This window comes from Thermobia domestica, chromosome 4 (genome assembly GCF_964235325.1).
Source record: "Thermobia domestica chromosome 4, izTheDome1.hap1.1, whole genome shotgun sequence".
Lineage (NCBI taxonomy): Eukaryota > Metazoa > Arthropoda > Insecta > Zygentoma > Lepismatidae > Thermobia > Thermobia domestica.
This window is the reverse complement of record NC_137457.1, coordinates 166487237-166512416: the sequence shown is the minus strand read 5'-3', so window position 1 is coordinate 166512416 and position 25180 is coordinate 166487237. Positions and strand designations below refer to the sequence as shown.

Here is a 25180-nt window from a genome sequence, read left to right as displayed (position 1 = left end):
TTCCTGCAAGCGGCAATAACCCCGTAAGTTTACCGGTACAAGTAGTTTTCGCTTCCCGCGTCGCACCCTTACGTTTACCGGTACAATTATTTTTTCGAATTCCGCGTCTCTAAAACGAATTTATTTTGCCGCAATATTTCATTTTCGTAAATGTAAAAAAATATTCAAATATTTCATTCAAGTGTTCGTATACAGATACCGTACGTGCCTACAAACATAAAATGTAGTGATATACAATGGAAACCCTGTATTAGGTAAGTCAAAAACTTTTCTTTCCATAATCTATAATGGGGTTTGTACTAGTTAAAAGGCATTATTCAATACCAACATCAACGTAATACAGCAGACATACAAACCCTAACATCAAAACGTTTTAATCATATGTAGGAGTACCAATATATACTTAATTTCGATTCCCTTTAACATGACTTTTCAGTGGTTTGCAGTAGCAACCATATTCGTGTAGCGTTGCGTTACGTCAAAAGTATCATTACATAAACATATATGATACTAAAAGCCTGATCTTAACTTCCATTTCCCCCTTCAAATGTGGAAAATGAAACTTCAAATCAAAAGCAACACTAGAAATGCGTACACGAGTCCTTCAACCTTAGTTTACGTTAAATAAAACAAAAAACTCAAGTTTAGTCCGCCCCATAATCATATTCTGCATACGCCACTGTTCTTAACAAATCATTCACCTCCTACAAAAAAGACTGAAACACGAAAGAAAAAAGGAAAAACGAATCAATCCTTTCGTTACTAATTAAACTGATCAATACTAATTAATCCAATACTTAGTCCATTTGCATATTTTAATTTCTTGCTCTTCGTTTTTAAAAATGTACTTTATACATGAAGATATGTATTAAAATTAAATCCAGTTTTTTTTTTTTTTTTGTTTATTGTCACCAGTTTCTCCCTTCGGGATGCCATAAAACGTGTCCGCACTTCCCACTTCACATCCCATTCAAGTCTGCTCAAGACAAGCGTAACAATGATGCCATTCCATAAAGTTTTCTCGCTTTCTCTGTCTCACACACACCAATATGTTACAATGTTCACCACAAGCTTAACAAGTACACGGAAAAATATATATTCTCCCCTCTGTCTTTTCTTTCGTAACTGCAAAAGGAAAATGAAATGAAATCTTTGAGTTTTACGTCCCACAGTTATGCCCGTTAGGCTAAAGGAGACGGTGATGATGAGTAATGAATGAAAGGGTGGAATGAAGAAAGTGGGAGGAAACGGGAGAACCAAGAGAAAACCCACGCACACGGTGTTTGTCCACCACAAAGTTAACTTGGCGGGGGCGGGGATCGAACCCGAGACCCCTAGCACCAGAGGTGAACGCTCTACCACTGAGCCACCGCAGCCCCAACTGCAAAAGGAGTAACTCAAGTCACCTTGCAGCCACTCCTCTTCAAACCAAAGTTCTAAGGCTAGGAAAATCAAGTAAAAATTTCTCTGTTCCTCTCTTTTTCTGTTACATGTATATGTCTTTTCGCTTTTGCAATCCTAGTTCAAAGGCAGTAACACAACCCCTTCGGCTCGCATTCACTCATTTTAAACCATGGTTCTACAGCTAGCAAACAAGTATATATATATATATATATATATATATATATATATATATATATATATATATATATATATATATATATATATATATATATATATATATATTTCTCCGTCTCTTTCTCTGTGTTAACACACACAAAAAATCTTTATTCAGTTTCTCATTCTCTCCTCTACCCAAATTCTTGAACGATCTTTAACAAGTAAATATATCTTTACTCCCCCCTCTCTCTCTCTTTCTATCCACTGCAGCAAATAAACAAAACATCCCCGTTCCCCAGCATTCACTCTTCGCTCCAGTACAATTAAATCGCCTTCCTCACTTAGTCGCACGCATCTGTTACCCGCTTTCTCGTTCGTACTTTACAAAGCGGAAACGTGCCTTCGGTCGCTTCAGCCAAAATCCATTCACATAACAACGTCTACAAGCTAAAGTTCTCCATTTATTTTAATTAAAAGCCAAAAAGTCATTTTAATCCATGTAAATACATTAAAAGTTAAAGTGAAAAATCGCAGCTCAATATTTTATCAAATTCGTTTATATAAACAGAAACTTTTAACTTACCTTTAATTCCAGCAGTTTAAAGATTAATCGCAAAAAATAACACTCAAGGAAATACACAAGACAACTTTTCACAACACGAAAATCTAAATATTGAATTTTATCTTATTTCACATACCCGTATATACACCTCACGCTACCCCCTAACATTCACACACATCTGTTTCCGCCTTCCGTTATTCTCAAAAGGATTACAATAGGTACTCTTCAAGTTAAAAAGGAAACGGATAAATCAGCTAACAAGGTCCTTTTCTACACAAAAACTGGACAACGCAAGTCATTATTTCCTTCTGCTACCAAAAAAGAAAAAGGAACACAACATAGGAAAGGGGTGCTAAATGTCACATTTATCTCTCTAAGAGGTGAAAAATCTTTTTTTTCATTTATTTCCAAAGTTCTTAACAAAGGGTAAAAGCGTATCTTTTCTCAGTTTTGTTTCTAAAAATTCAATAACTCAATGAGAGCGTGTTTTTAAACTAAAGCATCTTTTTTTCTTTATATTCATCTCTTCTGTCTTTTTACATTAAACATATCACATGGCGTGTCCATACATATACACAATCTCAAAATCGTAACACGCAGGTGTTCACAACAAAAACACTTTTCTTTCAAATACACTATATTCTCGAACTTAAACTATTCATGTGCAACTCATAGGATGTTCCAACAGTATGGCCATTATATTCATTTTCTCTCAAATTCTGTCTACAACAAAAAAATAAATATCACATAACTTTCTCATCTTGTCATGTTCACCTGCGTGAGTTCTATATACAGTACTGTGCCAGCACAATGAGGATTCTTCCCAATTTCCTCCCAAGCAGTGTTCCGAATCAAATTCAAAAAGAAATGTCGCAATAGCTTTGTCAAACTGAGATGTTACCCTTCCCTCAGTTCCATGTTCCATTCTGTTCCATTTCCTCTCAGATGTTATACTAAAATTTCACTTCATGACATTAATCAGTAATATTTTTCTCAAACTTGGCACTTTTCTTGTTACCCCCTATGTATCACATACGCTGCACTATTAGAATAAACTTATCTTTTACAAATCTTTTCTTCTCTACTTTCAAAGAGCTATACCATTGTCACCAAATCAGATCTATCAATTCAAGTGTCCATAACTTCTACTCTTTTAATCGTACAATTACCAAATTTGCATGACAGGTACAAAATAGGGTATTCTTCAGACTTAGACATCCCCCCACATGTCTTCGACCCCCTAAGTGCTAGAAACAATACTAGAATACAATAAGCGGCACCCTTGATTACATATAGCGTATACAACTACTTATTATCACAAAAGACCTAAATGTTACAGGTCTTATTTCTAGCTTTGGTATAGATTCCCGAGACTTACTGTAACCCTCATTATATTGTGAATTCGAAATGCACCTCTTGTTAGATCCCTTAGTTTTATCTCGCTTGTTACTATCAGTGGTAAACCGTCCAATTACCGTGAATGGAATCCTTACTTCGATCCCGGCTCAATACATGTGATCTTTGTGGCGAATAAACATCTTGTACGTGTGTATTCTCGACGTTCCAAATACAGACGTTGATTAAACCAAATAGATTCATCGAAAGACTCACCTTTTAGCGTTAACTTGGGACACATAAACTAATTTTATTTATATACGAGTTTCTCTCCTGACTATCTATAGACAGCAGTCGCATCTTTGATATGGGAGATAGAAGTATACTTCTCAATGGAAGCTTATCTGATTCGAAAATAAAATAAGTTTTTTCAGTTTAACGTCCGACAAATATGCCCCTTAGGCTAAGAGAGACAAATGTTTAAGGTAAATGAATGACGATGGAATGACAATGTAAAAGAAGGGTACTCCAAGAAAATTCAAGGATACCACGTTATCTACCACAAATCTATTCGCTCAAGATTCAACCAGGGACATTAAGCATACTCTATTATTGACACACCCGGCCCCCTCATCTAGTTCGAGTGGTACATTAAGTTGTAGATCCATGTATTTCCAGTCTATTTGCTCAAAAGAGAACTTGTCTCAAGAAAATTATATTTGACAACACTCGAAACTCGAGTCAAATTCCAGTCGTAGTGATGAATTTCCTGGACCCTGAATCCATCCAAATTTGTTGGATTTTACACAATATTGTTACTTGAACTTAAAACGGATTGAAACGAACTGAAGGAGCGAGCCATTTATCAAACTGAAAAAAGTGACTCGGTTCGGAACTTGACTCGAAAAAATTAACTTTGTCCCGAATGAAATAGAGGTTTAGTTCGACTCATGCCCAACACTATTCATTCTCTCAGGTAGTAATGGCGGACGGTCGGTAACCTTGTAACTGTGCTCTCCCAAATGTGTTTGTGTTTAGTGCTATTATGAAACATATTACAACATTTTGAGCAGTATCTAATCATTAAATGGCTGGAGCACTTCGTGGTAAAATTATGATCTCTAAATTTAAGAAGTGAGTGAATGTGAGTTAATTCCGTCAACCTATAGCTTTACGTCTCTCGAAAAATATTTGCAAACAGGGCGCCTAGAAAACGCACTGCAGACTCTGGTACCATTTCCATCAATAAAGACGATCTTTACAGACAGGTTTGCGAAGAAGTCAGAAATGCTATTCAAACACCAGAAATCATAAAAGCGATTGTGGAATCAATAACTGAGTCTGTCACAAAACTAGTAGTGCAGCATTTAGAGGAAACAATAAATTTCAATACAGAAGAAGTTAAGGAACTGCGAAGAGAAATTAAGCAGAGAGACGACACCATAGAAGAACTTAGAGACAAGGTTGACGAACTAGAACAGTACCAGCGACGGGATAATATCAGAATATTTGGTATCCCTGAAACCCAGGCAGAAAACACCGACAAAATTGTTGCTTCCTTGTTTGAAGAACGTCTGGGAATAAAAGTCACCGAGGAGGAAATATCCAGAAGCCACAGAATTGGTCCTAGAGCAGCTGACAAACATCGACCCATAATCGTCAAATTCAGTAGCTACAGGACACGGTCCTTGGTTTTCAAGAACAAGAGGAAACTAAAAGACACAGGCATCACAATAAGAGAATATCTGTGCCAGGCAAGACTGGAGCTCCTGAGGAAGGCTTCGAGCAAATATGGGGCTAAAAGAGTTTTTACGCAAGACGGCAAAATCGTGGTTGTGAATGGTGATTCTAAGCACTTCATAACAACATTGCAACAGCTTTCGAACCTTAGCTTTTAAGCAGAGTTCAGTGAATTAAAGTGGGATATTGTTTACGAGTTACTTAGGATAAATTCCCATAGTTTGTGTGCTATAATTTTTCAATGGCGAGGTACTCCAACTACGGAGGAAGAACCGTTAATTTACGCTTATCACAATCTAATACAGAATAAAAATAGTGTGTAAAATTTCGTGTGTAAATTGTGAAACTCGCATGCCAAAGTTGTTAAACCACCATTGTAACGTTCCGCTCAATGTATACCAACTTTGGAAGAAGAACCGTTGGTTTACTCTTGTCAATTTTAATACAGCAAGACTATAGATAAATAACCTGTTCTAAAATGACTCCATTTTCTATTTGTTTGGTCTACTATACTCTTGATAAAGTAATGTAAAATCAAAATATTAAAAGCATAACAAAATGCTTTGTGAACTAAAACAAGAAAAGTTATAGTAAATGCAAATCGTTAGGTTATTCCACTTGCTTCACTCATCCAAGTTTAAAGGAGAAGCATTACAGTTTCAAAAATATATGCACAGGTAAAGAAAACCTAATCTAACCTACTCCAAATTAAGAGCATGAACTCTATACAATTTGCATTCATAATATTATACCAAAAAAAAAAGATTTTTCTCCTGAAAGTTACTACAATATATGTAAACCTTCTGCAGAGTGGGTATGTAAGTTAATGTAGCGAAACTGATGCTATGATTGTTATAGTGCTGTTATGATATTCAAGAGATTGAAATAGGTTTTTAACACTCATCCATAACATGAATATCAGTATAAACATCATTTACTAAGCATAATTGTAAAAATTCACACCTCATAAAATAATATTTTGTTATATTTCGTAATATATTTCGTTATATTTCTGGCCTATATATTTTTTAATTATATATTTTTTAAATGTATATAACAATTTGGGAGTACAGCACAACAAGCATAAACCATGCTAAATTGTAAGCACGGATATTTTGCCGCAAAGTTTGTACTCATTACCGTCTACTATATTGATACGTTTATTCTTTTGCAATTCGTATTTTCTACTTTCGATAGTAATAATATTATTTCTAGTGTTTGTATAGGTATAATATTTATAATGTGTTCAAATTTGTGTATCTTAATTGGTTGTTTGGTTGCTGCAGGTCAAGGTAAGCTAATAGAATACCTTAAGTTAAATATCTCTATATATTTACATAGTCATCCATGCACTCAGGTTATATTCAATTTTTATGCAACACTCAGTAGATTTCTAATTTATGAATAGAACACCGTATACAGTAGGAACCAATACAACTCTCACGAACAGTACTAATGAATCTTTTATACAGCATAGGCCTCCCGATAAAAAATCAACGAAGCTTAGCATTGCTCAAGCAAATGTTCGCTCCCTTGCTCCAAAAATTGACGAATTGCGAATCTTGGCAAACGAGGAAAAATACGATCTTATTGTCATAACTGAATCATGGCTCGATAGTGCCCTAAATTCATCAGCCGTTGAAATAAGCAACTATCGTTTGTTGAGAAGTGATCGGACGGACAGGCGAGGAGGAGGAGTTGCTGTATATTTCCGTAGTAATTTAAATGTGAAACTGCTTAATGTTGATGTCTCGCATAAAGACGAAATTGACTGTGTATGTCTCAAAATTACCATAAATTCGGTTAGGTTAGCCATATGTGCCATATACAGAACACCCAGCGTTGCATACACTAAATTGGCGATGCTCGAAGAAGTAATCACGAATGTAGGCTCTATGACTGATAATCTGCTCATTATAGGAGATCTAAATTGCGATTTCCTTACACCTTCGAAGTGTGACACAGCTTATTTATGTTCAATACTTGATAGCTTTCAGCTGTCGCAAATCTTAAAAGAACAACACGCATCACTGAAACCACTGAAACACTTCTTGATGTATTTATTACTAGTAATAGCAATATAATTCACTCCAGTGGAGTAAAACTACCAATCGGGACTTCAGATCACTCCTTAGCATATATATGTTTGCAATTAGAAAAGCCAACAAAAGACAAGAGCAAAATAAAGACATATCGCAATTTTAAGTATTTTGATCAGTCCAAATTCACTAGTGATATAGAACGCATAGATTGGAAACCAATTGAAAACCTACCTGACGTAGATAAGAAAGTCGAATTCTTAGAAAACACCATAGTTAGCATTTTTGATAAACATGCCCCTCTATGTTCTTCGAGGATTACAAGAAACAACAGTCCGTGGTTAACTGACAACGTCCAGCTTCTAATAAAATTAAAAAATCGTGCATATCTCAAATTCAAAAGGACAAGAACTGATATTCTTTGGAATGAATACAAACAATTACGGAACTTTACTACGGCCGTGATACGACAAGAGAAAAGAGCATATTTCACACAGTTTTTCAATAGTTATAATCTGAGCTCCAAGGACGTATGGAATAAATTAAAAACCCTTGGTATTAGTAGTCGAAAAAATCCCCAAGCATTACCAGATGATCTTGCAGACTGCAATGAGATTAACGCGCACTTTGGTGAAATTTGTAATGATAGAAATATCGACGAGAATGCAGTTCAAAACCGCCTAACTGTGTATAACAATACTAAATTCTGTTCAAGTATGAATTCATTCGAACTCCGTAATATAAGCAACTTTGATGTTCACAACGCTATTAAAAATTTAAATTCAAATGCAGCTGGACTCGAAGGCATTACAGGAAAGATGCTTAGACTTGTTTTACCACACATTATATCACCATTAACACATATAATAAATTATTCCATAACCACATGCTAACCTGGTTTCCATTATCCTGGAAAGAAGCTTTTATAATACCTATAGCGAAAAAGCAAAATGTATCATCTCTAAACGACCTTAGGCGTATTAGCCTACTACCAATATTGTCCAAAGTTATGGAGAAACTTGTGCATAACCAGCTCAATGATTACATCATTAATAATAATATCTTACCCCTACACCAATCAGGCTTTCGCAATGCACATAGCACTGCCACAGCCCTACTTCATATCACTGACGGCATTTTTCGAGCATTAGATAACAACCAGATATCATTTCTGGTATTATTAGATCTTACTAAAGCATTTGATTCAGTTCATCACGACTTACTCCTAGCTAAAATGAAATACTATAACTTTTCCACCAACACGATCCAGTGGTTCAGATCATATCTTTCAGATAGGCAACAAAGAATGGTACTAAGAGATCCTAAACTTGCAGTATCAAACCAAATCAGTCTTCAAAGAGGAGTGCCACAGGGATCAATACTAGGACCTCTGCTATTTTGTCTATATACAGCAGACGTATCAAAGCTACACTCTAGAATACATCTGTACGCTGATGATACACAACTCTGCTTAGCCACGTCTTCAGAGCACGCCTTACAAAGTGCAGCCCTCATCAATGAGGACTTAGAAATATTTAGTGATTGGTGCTTGTCCAATTCCTTGAAAATATACGCAAGTAAATGCATATTTACAGTCATGGGAACAAGAGAAAATCTTAGGAAATTGGAAACTGGACAAATTAATATTCCCATTCGAGACACGCCGTTAGGTTACTCACCTTCAGTAAAAAATCTCGGATTAATACTAGATGGTGAGTTAAAATGGAAGCGACATATATCTACTGTTTCTAATAAATCAATATCAATTCTGCGATTATTATACAAATATAATGATTTTCTAAATCAGAACACAAAACTGTATTTAGTGAACACGCTAATTTTTCCACTGTTCGACTATTGTGATTCTGTATATGGACCAGCCATTACTAAATCCTTAGCAATATCAATCCAAAAAGTTCAAAATGCCTGCATGAGATTTATCTATAACACGCGAAAATGTGAACATATACTGCCCTTACTAAATCAAAACAACATTCTAACAATGTCAAGGAGGCGTTTGTTGCATCTGTACTGCCAGATACATAAAGTCATACACAATAATGGTCCCCTATATCTTAAAAGTAAGCTGACGTTCCGAAATGAAATCCATCCATACGAAACAAAATGTTCCCGTACATTTGACATCCCGCGGCATACATTAACAAAAGCAGCGAAATCATTCTCTATTTCAGCCGTGAGAGCCTGGAATTCATTACCTTCCGATATAATCGAGTGCAAAGGATTCTTGACCTTCAAACGTAGGGTAAAGGATCATCTTTTACATCAACAGAAACTTAGCTTGAACACCTACGCCTTAGCCTGCAGCAAATAAACCAATTTTGTATGCATATTGTAGTATAGAGGACAAGTATTAGGTTTATTGTACCTGAACAACTATTATATTCTTACTTCATATTGGTTTTCTTCAATATATATATATATATATATATATAATATTAGTTTGTAGTTAACTAAACGTTATATGTTTATCGTCGTTATATATGCACGTGTATAATATCTTTATATATATTCTCATGTGACATTCCTGATTGTACTTTTGTTGAGGTTAGGTGGTAGAGCAGCCTACGGCTGAACCTCGCCTCATGAATAAAGGCATTTTCAATTCAATTCAATTTGATTTGGAATTTAAGTGGGTCCTGGGGTAGGTTTAAACCCGATCTTTCGATATTTATCTAGACCTAAATTTCACTACCAAACTAAATTAATTAGTTCATGAAAACAAGGAAGAACAAATGCTAATTGCATGGAAACTGTCATAATCAAAGCAGACACGAATTTTGTGACATCAAATTGTTTGATGCACGTAGATAGCAAATGAAACTGGTACAAACTAGATTTGAAGAGTTAACATTGGAAAAAGTTTCTGAGAAGATGATACGAGAAAAAAATAATTCTTTGATTTCCACCACTTCGATACAAGGAACGTAACGGACCTTAAAATATGAATGTTCATTACCCTTCAGATATCTTGAAAAGATTTTAAATTTTTTCGTTTGAGTGACCCATTGGGAATCGAACCCTGAATCCCCAAGGTTGAGCCTACAGCTTATTGTGATACTTATGCCCTCACCCCATCGTGATGGAACAAAAATATTGTAGCTTTATACGGTTACTTATTACTTGTAAATAACTAGACACTTGAACAAAATAACTTTCAGTACTTTATCATTATAAGAGCAATAATACGAAAGACGAGAAGCGAACATGTGATTCTTGTAGTAAGAAATAATGCTTAATAATAATGATAAGATAACATACACTTGAACGAAAGAAAGAAATACTGATCTTACCTATATACATACACAGTATTCAAGATCATTTAAAGAGAGAAATAAAGTTACACATGAATGTAGGTAAGAGGAAAATCATCGACTAGAAAAATCTATCCATGTTTGATAAATGGTATAAATTATCAGCTTCTCCGTTATGAAGTTTCTAAAATTACCAATTCCGTTCCTCTTGTAGTCCGAATATTCGTAGGGGGCACGGTGGCTCAGTGGTAGACCGTTCACATCCAGTGCTTGGGGTCCCTGGTTCGATCCCAGCTCGCGCCGTCCCTACTCATCATCATTGTCTCCTTTAGCGTAGCCAGCACGACATAAAGTGTAGGACATAAAGCTGAAATATTTAATTTCATTTTAAATGTGATAACCAATATAAGTATATACTGACTCAACCAAAGGCAAATATTCATATTAACCGAACTCGGGACCACACAACTGAAGCCCAATATTCATATCAATCGATAGATCATAATGAGATTTGAAGAAAGTGACATTAAAGCTCACAGTTTATACAATTCAATGTTTTATGAAAATTTTATACAAATAATTTGCAGTAAGCTGATTTACATTAGCGTTTTGGATAATTGAGACATTATACTTTTATGTAGCATAACTTTTCTCGGTGTCAATGTGGACTTTTGTATAGATTATAGAGTTTCTCGTCTCTCTGATCATACTCCTTTTCGTACGTTGTTATAGTAGATAACCCAGTGGTACAGCTCTTACCTCTGATGCAGAGGGTTGCGAGTGAGATTCCAGACCAAGTAAGTTTGTGATGGACAGCATCGTGTCCGTTGATTGTCACGGGATTCTTCCGCTTCATCCGATTATATTATTTCCAAAAAAATTGATCATTATTCATTTACCGTAATCATCTATTTACCCTAGCGTAACCCGCGACGAGAAGAGATTTTGAACTGTGTACTAACACGTATTAACTGCTTTTAATCGACATTTAATTATGCTTGAATATGTTTTTGCTCTGTAAATATCAGGGGCGGATCCAGGACCGAATTCTGGGAGGGTTGTCATACTGCTACTTTTAGGAGCTCCAAAGTTTTGGAATGGGTTTTATTTATATATATAAAATAAGAATGTTTCCTCTCCTGCGGGGACGATTCCCCGGTCGCCCCCCTTGATCCGACCCTGGTAAATATTTATCCTAGGTATTTGAAACTATCCACTTAATCAAACGTATTATTTAATATTTTTACGCATTCAAAATTTGCCGTATTTTTGTCCCGACGCACTTCCGTGTATTAATTTTATCTGCATTTACTTCTAAACCCAAGACACTGCAAACGTCTAACAGGACCTCAGCATTTGTTTCTTTTGTTCTCCTATCATTTCCTATTAAATTTACATCATCAGTATTGCAATAAACTGGTAAACAGCGTTCAACTCTAGGCCCTGGTTGCTATCTTTGATTTTCCTTAGAGCATATTCCAAAAGAAAATTGAATAATAATGGCGACAACGTTACACAAAAGTAATGTAAAAATACTGTTGGATTTTGAAATGTAGATGCCAAGATTGTAATGAATCAACTTGGGCAAACTGAAAACGAATGAGAGAGTATTGAAACATTGTACAGGAGAAAAGAATGGATGGTACACCAACTAAGAAGGAACTGTATCATGAGGGACGTGCCAGAAGGACACCTTTGAGATATGTTGCTGGTCGTAGTAAGGCTCGTGTAAGACGATTTCTCGTTTCTTTTTAAATTAAAATCTGAGTGTTCCAAAGCTAGACACAATAACAGAAACACGACTAAATTCTAGAATGTAACTTGATATGAATGGGATTCCCAACACGGTACGAAGACCATGCATTTTCAAATTCGAGACGATGTAAAATAGTTAGGGATGGTTACTTCTGGCGCATTTCCCCCCTCCTAATATTTTTGATCAGCGCAGAAGGAACCAACTAATTATACAAAGTTACACAGCGCAAAGTATTCCCATAACTACAATGTTAAAGTGAGATTGAATATGCTTTTATGACATCTAAAATCATAAAAACTTACATCTAAAAACTTATAATCTAAAATCTTACATCTAAAACTACAACTCTTCTAACTTATAATGACCCCATGGTAGGATATTGATCCCATCCTTTAAAACACATCTCTTATCATCCACACAACTTAAAGCTAACTTATTTACTTCTATACTATACAAATCGTGCTTATAACTTCTAATCAAGTTCATCTTCTTATAATATTCTTTTTGATTGAACAAGCAGTCTTTATAATCGCTAAATGATAGTTCTTTACTTACAACATTTTTCTTAACTCCTTTTGCTTTCTTACAACATTTATCTTTTTCGAACCTGATTGAGTACATTTTTGATCTTAAACCCATAAACTCTTCCATGATTGTGCCTTTAATCTCATCCTTCATCTTACCAAGTATTTTCTTATTGACTTGTGGTATCTTATATCTGTTATCTATAGAGTAATCACTCGTGTCGAAGTAATCAATGCAATTTTTCATGTCCTCGTACACATCTTTTGTTTGGATATGGTATATATAACTATCGGTATCTGTATAACATACTTCTATTTTACCTTGATATTTTCGTTTCATCACATTATAATGGAAATCGTACATTAAATATTTTGACAAATCTAGAATTGACATACCAACATAAATCGGTTTGTTAAATTGCACTTTGACCTTGTTCATGTGAACTGCTACTAAATTTTCCGTAAAAACTGTAGTACTCTTATAATTCGGTTTCGCCACAAGCTTCTCGTATTTTTTCTCATCACTTACAAGTTTAATATTAACTCTCTTTCTAATATTCTCCATAGTCTTCCCAAATACTGAATTGTTCATGAGCTTATAAAAGTCTTTTTCAAAATCATTTGTTGCTTTCGTTCTCATTTGTGTGTTTAAATCAATATATTTCTTTAACCAATCTGATTGTTCGAACTCTATTACACGATGTATCTTGTTAAGTTTTAATCCAAGTGAAAGACATTGTTTTAGGTTTCGATAGTGAATTACATATTTTTCTTTGTCATATAGGGTTGTTAATAGCTTTGATTGTTTTGAACCAGGCGGGCATATATTTTGAGGAGCTAATGGGTAGTCTTTGTGATAGTCATGCAATTCTTTAGGATATTCAAGATCAACTTCTAATATGTAACCAGTATCAGAATCATCAGGTATATTTGTGAAATCTATTTCTTCAATCTCATCTTCACTTAACCATCTAAATCCCTTATACGGTAAATATTGACTCATTGCCCATCCATACAAGTTATTGGCATCTAGATACATTAAGTAAGAATCTTCTTTGTTCTTATCATAATCTTCCATATACTTATTGTTTGCTTTTACATACCTTTTTGAGCATTGACTAATTCCACCTCTTATACCTTTCTCTACCATTAATACCATATCATAATCCCACAACAATTCTAACTTTATATTCGTCATCTTTAACATTGCATCCCAAGCTAAACCTGGTGCTGTCATATACCAAGCTGGATCAAGATCATAAGCTTTAAGACATGTTTCTCTAAAGTTCTCAAACACTTCTGCTAACAATAATACATCTGTTTTCAAATATAAATCATGGTATTGTCCGAGATTCTTAATGTCAAATGTTTTCCATACTTTCTTTGCGTGTTCATAATCTTCATCACTTATATGTGTGTTCATAAGCTTGTTGAAGAATGCTTCCTTTAGTGGTAATTTTCTTTCTCTAAACATATCCCAATTGTTAACATAATCATATGGGTAAAAACCTTTTCTTATTACAAGTTGAAACTGTTCTTGATTAGGATAAAAGTGTTGCGTATGTATCATTTGCTCAGGTTTCAAGTTCGATGACAATTCGTCTAGACTAGAAGCCATAAATCTAAATGAATCTACAAATTTCAATTTAATAGTTCCAACCTTTTTACTGAATGATATGTATCTTTCCTCGTTATTGGGTATTAGATCTATTTCTTCTTTATTACATCCAAGCTCTTTTATAAACAAGTGAGAGTCATATCCTGTCAAGTTATGTATGATCACTGGTACAAACTTTGGTACTTTAACTTTTAAATTGCAGTTATTACATAGAGGTGCTACAAACTCTCCTGTTATATGATCGTGATGTTTAACTTTGTGGTTTTCTGGTGTATATTTTACTTTACAGTAAGAACAGGATTCGGATTGGTTGAACTCTTTTATCTGTTTACGTCTTAATGGTAGTTCATTATTTTGACTATATATGTTTGATATTTGTTTGGCTTCTTTCTTTAACATTCTTATGAACTTCTTAGCTGCATCTTTACCTCTATACACAACAGGATTGGTTTTACTTCCATCGCTCTTTACTACGTAATAACAAAATCCAGATGGCTTATGTTGTTGATATTTTTTCGTATATTTCTCGTCATCCGGATAACATTCTTTACAACCCATAACTTTATGTAACAAACATTCAAAATCAGCATAAATCACAAATGGCATTTTCATTATGTATTGGTAGTTTTTAAATTCAACGCATTTACCTTCTTCGGGCTTTATTATTTTTACTGGCTCATTTAACGAACAATCTTGCTCATGTTTATTTAAAGCGTTTTGAGAGTAAAAGTATAACAAACATCTGTCACATAAATATTTTCGAGCTCTTTTTTTTTGTTATTTGAGTACTAACTAATCTACTTAGGTCTTTAATCCAACAATAGTGCGTTTTAACTTGATCTTCATTTTGTTCTTTTATATATAATAAATTGACATGATTTTCTTGCTTGTTTTTTGTGTGATGTAGTATATAGATTGAATAGTCTTTATCATATGAAAAACATTTATAGAAATATTAAGTAATTTTTCAGCTCTTGGAATATCGCATAGTTTTACAGGAAAATGAATATTTTTTAATTTTTCTTCTAAGTATTTGACAGCTTGCTTGTACTTGGATGGTCGTTGTGCATCTATTAACTGGGTTAGCGCAGAACAAATTGAACATAGGAAACATTTTCATCTTCATTCTTTAAATTAATTACTGCCTTTTTGTTTTGAATTTGTTTAGGTAATTCTATGTATGTTGATCCTCTATATGGTGTATATTTGGCGATTGCTAGTTGTAAAAAGTTAATGTTTATAAGAGCCCAACCAGAACCTCTAGCTTGGAACTCATCCATTCTTGTTCTTAATCTTTGTTTCATCTTAGTTATTTCTTCCTTTAGATTACTTGATCGGTATATTTCCTGGTTTTCAGTGTTAAAATAGAAGTTTTGAGTTTCTTCACCTTTTTTATATGTACAGCTTATATAAAGATTAGCTTTCAATGAACTATGTTTACTTAAGCTAATTTGTAATCTGTTTAACATAGCTTTAGATGTTGCAGTAATATATTGTTGAAGTGGATCTTGTGGTTTGTAATCTGTTGTAAATCTCCATGTTTCTAATCTTGATTTTAATGCAATGTTCTGACGTTTTATATCGATTGGTTGTGATTTAACTTTGATTCTTGGTTCTTCAATTACTTCTTGTTTAAATGGGAATATATCTCTAATCTGTCTCCTGCTTTGTTCATCGTCATATTGTTTAACAAGGTCTATCAGTTCTGCTTTTCTTAATCGGGAATATCTTCTGATTCCCCTCTCTTTACATTGGCGTCTTAACTCTACTACAGTAAATTTACTATAATTACTCATCTTATTTATTATATAGAAAATCTTCAATTTTTATCTTCACCGGATTATTTCAGTTCATTTTCATTTGTCCTAGTACAACGCTTAACATTGTACACCCCTGCCATTGTCTACATATTACGCGTTGTATTAGAACACGGCTTTTATGGGATTAACCCATTAAAGTCACATATGCACATTTAAAACTGAATCATTTTTGTAAGCTTACTCATCATCATCATCATCATAATCATCACTACCATATTTATATTCATCATCACTACTCAAATCAGATGTTTTTTGTTGCATTACTAATAACTCTTTTCCTTTAACAGTATTTGCTTCTCTAGTAGTGCTGCTAAAAGTTTAAGATCTTCATGAATGAGGTTAAGTCTATCATGTAATAAATCAAATTCTTTCTCCATATTTATTATATACAAAACCAACAAAAATGAAATAAATTTAAAAATCTTAGAATAAAAACAAACATGACTAGTGCTAAGGAAATATTATCTTACAAACCTATAATTTGATTGTGTATGTAAACATTTAGATATTGGTGGTTATAATGACGAAGACAAAATAAATTTTAGCGTGTCCATAGGTATGTTAGATCATTTGTTCAAGAAAGCCACTAAAGAAAACAACTCATTTCTTACACAAAACATTCTCTATGCAAACGTTATTGACTTGTCTGACGAGATATTAGATTCACTGACTGATGAACAATGGTTATCTATAGGTTATGATGATTATGAGGAGGAATATAACTATGATCACATTACAGAAGACTTCATACGCAAATATTTGCATAAAGTTAATTTGAGCGAAATATGTTTATGGAAAGATTTGTCGGAAGAGTTTATAAGAGAATTAGCTGATAAAGTTGATTGGGAGATTATTTCAGGAAGCCAAGACTTATCAGAAGACTTTATAAGAGAATTTGCAGATAGAGTTGATTGGAAAGAAGTATCGTATAATCAAAAGCTATCTGAAGAATTTATTAGTGAGTTTATAGATAAAGTTGATTTTGATGCTATATCTTATGGAAACAATCTCTCTGAGGTCTTTATACGAGAACATGCAGATAAAGTTTCTTGGAGGTGCTTATCTGGAACTCAACATTTATCAGAAAACCTTATAAGAGATTACGCTGACAAAGTAGATTGGGAAGCAATTTCATTGTTTCAAAATTTAACAGAAGGATTTATTGCAGAGTTCAAAGACAGAGTTCATTGGCATAACATCTCAATTCATCAACACCTCTCTGTAGACTTTATATATTTATTTAGACATTACGTAGATTGGAGAGCTATAATAAGAAAATACCATAATAATCCCAATTTAGGTGATATGTTGAATGTAGCATTCACTGTTGCAGCAGAGGGTAATGTATAACTAATTATCTTTTATGGCTATTATACCATAAAAGTTGTTACCTTTACAAATATCTAAACACACAACTTATTGTTAATTGTCTCTTATACTCAAAAACAAGTCAACAATAAACTCGTCGTCTTCTTCAATATCCACATGACAACCATACGAAACAACACAGCTGTATTTTTCTTTGACTTTGTTTAGGAGGTTGACCGAGTTTGGATCTTTTGTTTCTGATAACACTGACATGCTTGGGTACTTTTCTTTGAGACACTGAAGTGTTGCTTTGATGTTGCGCTGTTGAACCCTTCCAACCCAATATTTGTATGACTCATAACGCCGAACCTGATCATGTTTGTCTGTGTCGTACTTGTCTACTATGTCTTGAAGCTGACCAGCCGTGAGGTTCTTTTTAACAATAACTAGTTTGTGTATTTTCCCCGGATCTTCTGTATGTTCGGCTGCTATGGTCTTGAGCTTTGTTATCTCCTTTGTTTGTTCTTCGTTGTGTATTTTGAGGTCAGCCATTAGCTGTTCTACTTCTTCAACTCTTGCTTCTAGGGCGGTTGTGTTTTGTTGGAGATGTTTAAAGTCTTGAATAAAAAAATCTTCAATAATAACACTGCATTTATCGTAAAAGTCAAACGACAACCATGAAGCAATGCTAAGGAAAATTCTCTTGTGTACATAAGTTCCGGATATAAGATTGGTGAGTTTGGATCTTCCTACGGGTTGAATGTAATAAGAAGGCTTTAGCTCCCCGACTCCCTGGGAAGCAAACTTTGTACTGTAATACTCAATAAGCTCCTTAGAGTGTTTGATTTCTAACCAATGATCAAACCTCTTACCACCACTCTGACACAGCTTAGTTGCATTGAAGTATCCTGTACTCTTATCTATAGTCAATTTAAAATCACCGAAGATACCATACCAATAGTTATCTTTGATCTGTTCATAGCAAATATCATTTAAACTAAGAGGACTATCCATAGTACCCATATTTATTATATAGAAAATCTTTATTTTTAACTTCATTTTCGTTACCAGCTAGCCGGCGCCAGATATCCCACGTCGGCTTTGGGGGTTTTTTTGTTCTAATACAACGCTTCGTACTTTGATGGTTAACCCATAAAAGCAATGGTATATTTAGTTTCTCGTACTTAAATGTCTCTTAACTGAATAAACCTGTCAACAAGATCTATATAACTTAAATCTGTGTTCATATGCGAACCGTGCCAAGTTATTCTATCATCATAGTGTTCTTTAGCTCTGTTGTATAAGTTGATAGAGTTTGGATCGTCGACGTTAAGCAGAATACTCATACTTGGATACTTAAGTTTGAGTTGTTTAATCCTACTTTCGTAAATGCATGTTTGTACTCTTCCAACCCAATACTTATATCGTTCTATTCTTTCTTTTTGTTCTCGTTCTTCTTCGTCATAGTAAAAGAGTATATTTTCAAGTTGTTCTTTAGTAAGGTTTTCTTGATAATGAATAACCTATGTATCTTTCCTGAATCTTCTGTATATATTGCTGCAACTGTTTTAAGATAATCAACTTTGCTTTCTAGTTCTTGATTGTGCAAACGTAATTCATCCATTTGTTGTTCTATCTCTTCTACTCTTGATTGCAGCTCTTCTTGGTCTTCTTGAATTTGTTTAAAATTAGAAACGAAATAGTCTTCGATAATATCATAGCATTTGTCATAGAAGTCTTGTGATATCCATAAAGCAATAGCGAGAAATATCTTTTTATACATATATGTTCCTGAGATTAGATTGTTTATTTCGTTACCAGCTAGTTTTACTGTGTAAGACGAGTTTCTGAAGTTCCTAGCTTCGGAGGAATTTCGAAGTTTGTTGTAGTAATCTAATAACTCTTTAGAATCTTTATTTTTCAGCCAGTTGTCAAACCTCTTACCACCACTCTGACACAACTTAGTAGCACTGAAGTATCCTGTATTCTTATCTATAATCAATTTGAAATCACCAAAAATACCATACCAATAGTTATCTTTGATCTGTTCATAGCAAATATCATTTAAACTAAGAGGACTATCTATAGTACCCATATATATTATATAAAAAATCTTTATTTTTAACTTCATTTTCGTTACCAGCTAGCCGGCGCCAGATATCCCGCGTCGGCTTTGGGGTTTTTTTTTTGTTCTAATACAACACTTCGTACTTTGATGGTTAACCCATAAAAGCAATGGTATATTTAGTTTCTCGTACTTAAATGTCTCTTAACTGAATAAACCTGTCAACATGATCTATATAACTTAAATCTGTGTTCATATGCGAACCGTGCCAAGTTATTCTATCATCATAGTGTTCTTTAGCTCTGTTGTATAAGTTGATAGAGTTTGGATCGTCGACGTTAAGCAGAATACTCATACTTGGATACTTAAGTTTGAGTTGTTTAATCCTACTTTCGTAAATGCATGTTTGTACTCTTCCAACCCAATACTTATATCGTTCTATTCTTTCTTTTTGATCTCGTTCTTCTTCGTCATAGTAAAAGAGTATATTTTCAAGTTGTTCTTTAGTAAGGTTTTCTTGATAATGAATAACCTATGTATCTTTCCTGAATCTTCTGTATATGGTGCTGCAACTGTTTTAAGATAATCAACTTTGCTTTCTAGTTCTTGATTGTGCAAACGTAATTCATCCATTTGTTGTTCTATCTCTTCTACTCTTGATTGCAGCTCTTCTTGGTCTTCTTGAATTTGTTTAAAATTAGAAACGAAATAGTCTTCGATAATATCATAGCATTTGTCATAGAAGTCTTGTGATATCCATAAAGCAATAGCGAGAAATATCTTTTTATACATATATGTTCCTGAGATTAGATTGTTTATTTCGTTACCAGCTAGTTTTACTGTGTAAGACGAGTTTCTAAAGTTCCTAGCTTCGGAGGAATTTCGAAGTTTTTTGTAGTAATCTAATAACTCTTTAGAATCTTTATTTTTCAGCCAGTTGTCAAACCTCTTACCACCACTCTGACACAACTTAGTAGCACTGAAGTATCCTGTATTCTTATCTATAATCAATTTGAAATCACCAAAAATACCATACCAATAGTTATCTTTGATCTGTTCATAGCAAATATCATTTAAACTAATGGGACTATCCATAGTACCCATATTTATTATATAGAAAATCTTTATTTTTAACTTCATTTTCGTTACCAGCTAGCCGGCGCCAGATATCCCGCGTCGGCTTTGGGGTTTTTTTGTTCTAATACAACGCTTCGTACTTTGATGGTTAACCCATAAAAGCAATGGTATATTTAGTTTCTCGTACTTAAATGTCTCTTAACTGAATAAACCTGTCAACAAGATCTATATAACTTAAATCTGTGTTCATATGCGAACCGTGCCAAGTTATTCTATCATCATAGTGTTCTTTAGCTCTGTTGTATAAGTTGATTGAGTTTGGATCGTCTACGTTAAGCAGAATACTCATACTTGGATACTTAAGTTTGAGTTGTTTAATCCTACTTTCGTAAATGCATGTTTGTACTCTTCCAACCCAATACTTATATCGTTCTATTCTTTCTTTTTGATCTCGTTCTTCCTCGTCATAGTAAAAGAGTATATTTTCAAGTTGTTCTTTAGTAAGGTTTTTCTTGATAATGAATAGCCTATGTATCTTTCCTGGATCTTCTGTATATGGTGCTGCAACTGTTTTAAGATAATCAACTTTGCTTTCTAGTTCTTGATTGTGCAAACGTAATTCAACCATTTGTTGTTCTATCTCTTCTACTCTTGATTGCAGCTCTTCTTGGTCTTCTTGAATTTGTTTAAAATTAGAAACGAAATAGTCTTCGATAATATCATAGCATTTGTCATAGAAGTCTTGTGATATCCATAAAGCAATAGCGAGAAATATCTTTTTATACATATATGTTCCTGAGATTAGATTGTTTATTTCGTTACCAGCTAGTTTTACTGTGTAAGACGAGTTTCTGAAGTTCCTAGCTTCGGAGGAATTTCGAAGTTTGTTGTAGTAATCTAATAACTCTTTAGAATCTTTATTTTTCAGCCAGTTGTCAAACCTCTTACTACCACTCTGACACAACTTAATAGCATTGAAGTATCCTGTATTCTTATCTATAATCAATTTGAAATCACCAAAAATACCATACCAATAGTTATCTTTGATCTGTTCATAGCAAATATCATTTAAACTAAGAGGACTATCCATAGTACCCATATTTATTATATAGAAAATCTTTATTTTTAACTTCATTTTCGTGGGGTCCACCAGCACTGGACCCGTTTCAAACATGCATACGTTGCTTCTTTGAAGTGGTATATATCTAGACCGCTTATCTCGTTAATGAAGATTGTATGTTGTTGTGGATTAACGCGGGTTCCCGTTTCCCCATCGCCTTTTTTGATAATTTCCACAGCTTGAACACAAGCGCTGGAAATATATGTTATGGGGGTATCGTTTCGTTACCCCCTTATCTCATTTAAACCAACCTTTTATGGCTATTATTCCATAAAAGACAAACATTTATATTTACACTACAACATTACTTTTATCTATCCAACTATTATGCGAATCATCAAACCCTAATCATTTGACATATACTTTATCACCTTTCTTTCTCAACACCTTTTCTACCAAGTATTCATCCTTATGTTTCGTCTTTAATAGTTCTGGTTCGTAAAATCTACCTTCACATCCTCTTCTTCTAAATCTTTAATTCTATATGTAGGCGGATTAGATGGAATAACTTCACTAATAACAAATACTTCTGTTGACCAATTAGGTGTATATCCTTTCTCAAATAACCCTTTCGACTTACTTATACGAACATGATCACCTAACTTGTATTTAGGCTTAACACGCTTATATTCTTTTTGATACACTTTCTCCAATATTGTTCGCTCATTCTTCTTGTTAACTTCTATAGGTTTTAAACCAATTGTTCTATGAATTTGATGATTATACTCTTTAACTAGTGTTGGTAATATCTCTATCCATTTGTAATTCCCTTGTGTCGTGAACCTTTTCCACATGTTCTGTTTAAGTGTTCGATTAAATCTCTCAACAACAGAAGCTTTCTTACCACTATAGGTTGAGTAGTGATTAATCTTATTTTCCTCCATTAACTTCTTAAACTCTTTATTGCAAAACTCTTTACCTTGATCTGTTTGTAAGTTACTAGGCTTTCTCGTTCTTAATATGGATTCGAATGCTTCTGTAACATTCTTCCCACTCTTATCTTTAACAATAACAGCAAACGCATATTTCGAGAACACATCTATAATCGTTAGCAAATATTTATAACCTTTATTGATTTTGGAAACGCCTTTTAATACTCCGCTATCCATTTCTACAAGATCAGCTTGCCAAAGATCATCGATACCTTTTATAACTACACTTAATCTGTCAAAGTTTTTTTCTAGATGGTTTGTGAATTTCTTCTATAATGTCTTCTCTAACACCTTTACCTTCTTCTAGTCAATCAGGCTTTTTAACGAATTGAGTTTTAGTAACACCACATACAGAAGAAATACCTTTCTTTAAATATCTTCCATTCTTTGTTTGGTCAATTCTAAAAGTATCTTTCTTCGTATCTGTCGATTTCTTACACTTAACACAATACATCCTGTTTATTATATAGAAAATCAATAACTATCACTGTTTAATATTATGCTATCAACATTCTCACCATCATCATCACTATCTTCGTCTTCTCTTTCTACATGCATAAGAAGCAATAGTAATTTACCATGTTTCAGATCAGAACCTTTAGATGGTCTAACTGCTAATTTATCATTTGTATTAAAGGGCAATGGAAAAGTTTCAACTAGAGAATCATTTAAATATATATCTATATAATACGTATTGTAAGATGACTCTATATGCATTATCCTACCTTTATAAAGAAATTTGTATGTGATAGATAGGTTATGTATTAAAAAGAACGGAGTTTCAACATTTTCTGATATCAATCGACTATGAAGCTCTATAACATAACTCCGTTTGATGAAGTTAAGCTCTTCTTTCAACATAGCAATATCTTTTCTCACAACTGTATTATCTAACTCTGATGTCATTTTAACATTACCAAAGATATCCATATTTATTATATAGCAAACGTCTTTGGGAAAGCTCTCTTTCTATGTACATTACAAAAAACAATAATTGTCCTTCTTCCATAGCAGAATTTTTATTTGGTTTAATCGTAATTATATCGTTCTTCTTAAAGTCAAAAGGTATCTCTTTAATCAAAGTATCACCCAAATATATATCTAGAAAGTATTTATCCAAACTTAATTCGATGTGCATTATTTTCCCATTATAGAGAAATTTGTAACCATTAGAAAGATTAAATATTCTAAAGATTGGCTCCTTAACGTTTTTAGCTCTTAATCGATATAGTAGAGGCATGGTTTCTTTCTGCATAACCAATTTAGTAGTATCCATCCTAATCTTTTGAAAATCTTCTTTCTTTATGTATGTGTCTTGTAACGTTTCTAATGCATCTTCAAATCGTTTTCTATCGTTCTCTAGTTGAGCTTCTACTGACCTGAGTTGACTTACACTAACATCATTTAAATTCTCCAACAATTTTAATTTTTCTTCACTAATATCAACATTATCTTTTCTATCTTTAACATTACCAAATATATCCATACTCATTTATTATACAGAAAATTTCCATCCTAATTTTTCAAAACATTTCCTTAACATCTCTATTTGTTTAGGTGAGTGTTTAAAATCAATATCAACATGAACATCGTGCTTTTTCAATAGATGGTACAATACACATTTCAAGCTAAGAAACAATACTCTTTTCGGGTACAGCTCCCTAAAGACCTCGTGTAAGTTTTCGAACTCATTTATAAATGTTTCCTCCATATGTTGTAATTTTAATGGTTTTTGATCGGTAAGGTAATAGTGTATTAAATAGACATCATCATAATATTTTGTGTATTTGTTTTTCTTTAGTACTTCTAGAACATCTTTTTTTGATATTAAATCTCTTGGTATATCTCTAAGTTCATCATTTAACACCTTGAGCACCTCTTCGGGAATAATTCTATCCTGTAAAGCTTGGAAACGAGATAACTGTAACTTAAATCTTTTTGTAGTATCGTACCATGGTTTTCTTACGCAAGCAGCTTTCGTTTCTTCACAAGTACTGTAAACCCAACCACTCTCTACAAAACAATCATCCCAAATGTATCTACTCATACCTTTTGTTAATGACTTTCTACCACAATAATTGCATTGTAATGGTCTAGAGCTATAATTCGACAACAAGTCCTTTAAGGTAATTATTGGACGTAACTTTTCCAACTCTTCTTCCGTGTACAAAAATTTTTGTATTAACATTTTCCATAGATCAATAGCATTATATACGTTGTTTTTGTCTTTTAAGTCTATCTCGCTAACATGCTGAAAATACTGATAAAAATTATATCTATCTAGTGCATCTAGTTCATCCTCATGCTTCTCAAAATAATCTAAAAATCTATTGTGTATAGCTTCCATATTTATCTTAAAGAGAAACTTTTATGGATGTAAACCATAAAAGCGCTTAATCATTTTTAATCATATACATAACATCACTAAAAGAATACCCCTGATTTAGAAGAT

At 33.5% G+C, this 25180-nt stretch overlaps 1 protein-coding gene across 1 annotated transcript; it reads left to right on the top strand.

Annotated features, from left to right (window-relative positions):
• The first annotated feature begins 287 nt into the window (after positions 1–287).
• LOC145682938 (uncharacterized) lies at positions 288–5355 on the top strand. Its single transcript, XM_081754298.1, has 2 exons — positions 288–292; positions 4659–5355. The coding sequence occupies exons 1-2, from the start codon at positions 288–290 to the stop codon at positions 5353–5355; spliced, it is 702 nt and encodes a 233-aa protein (XP_081610424.1).
• Positions 5356–25180: the final 19825 nt, after the last annotated feature.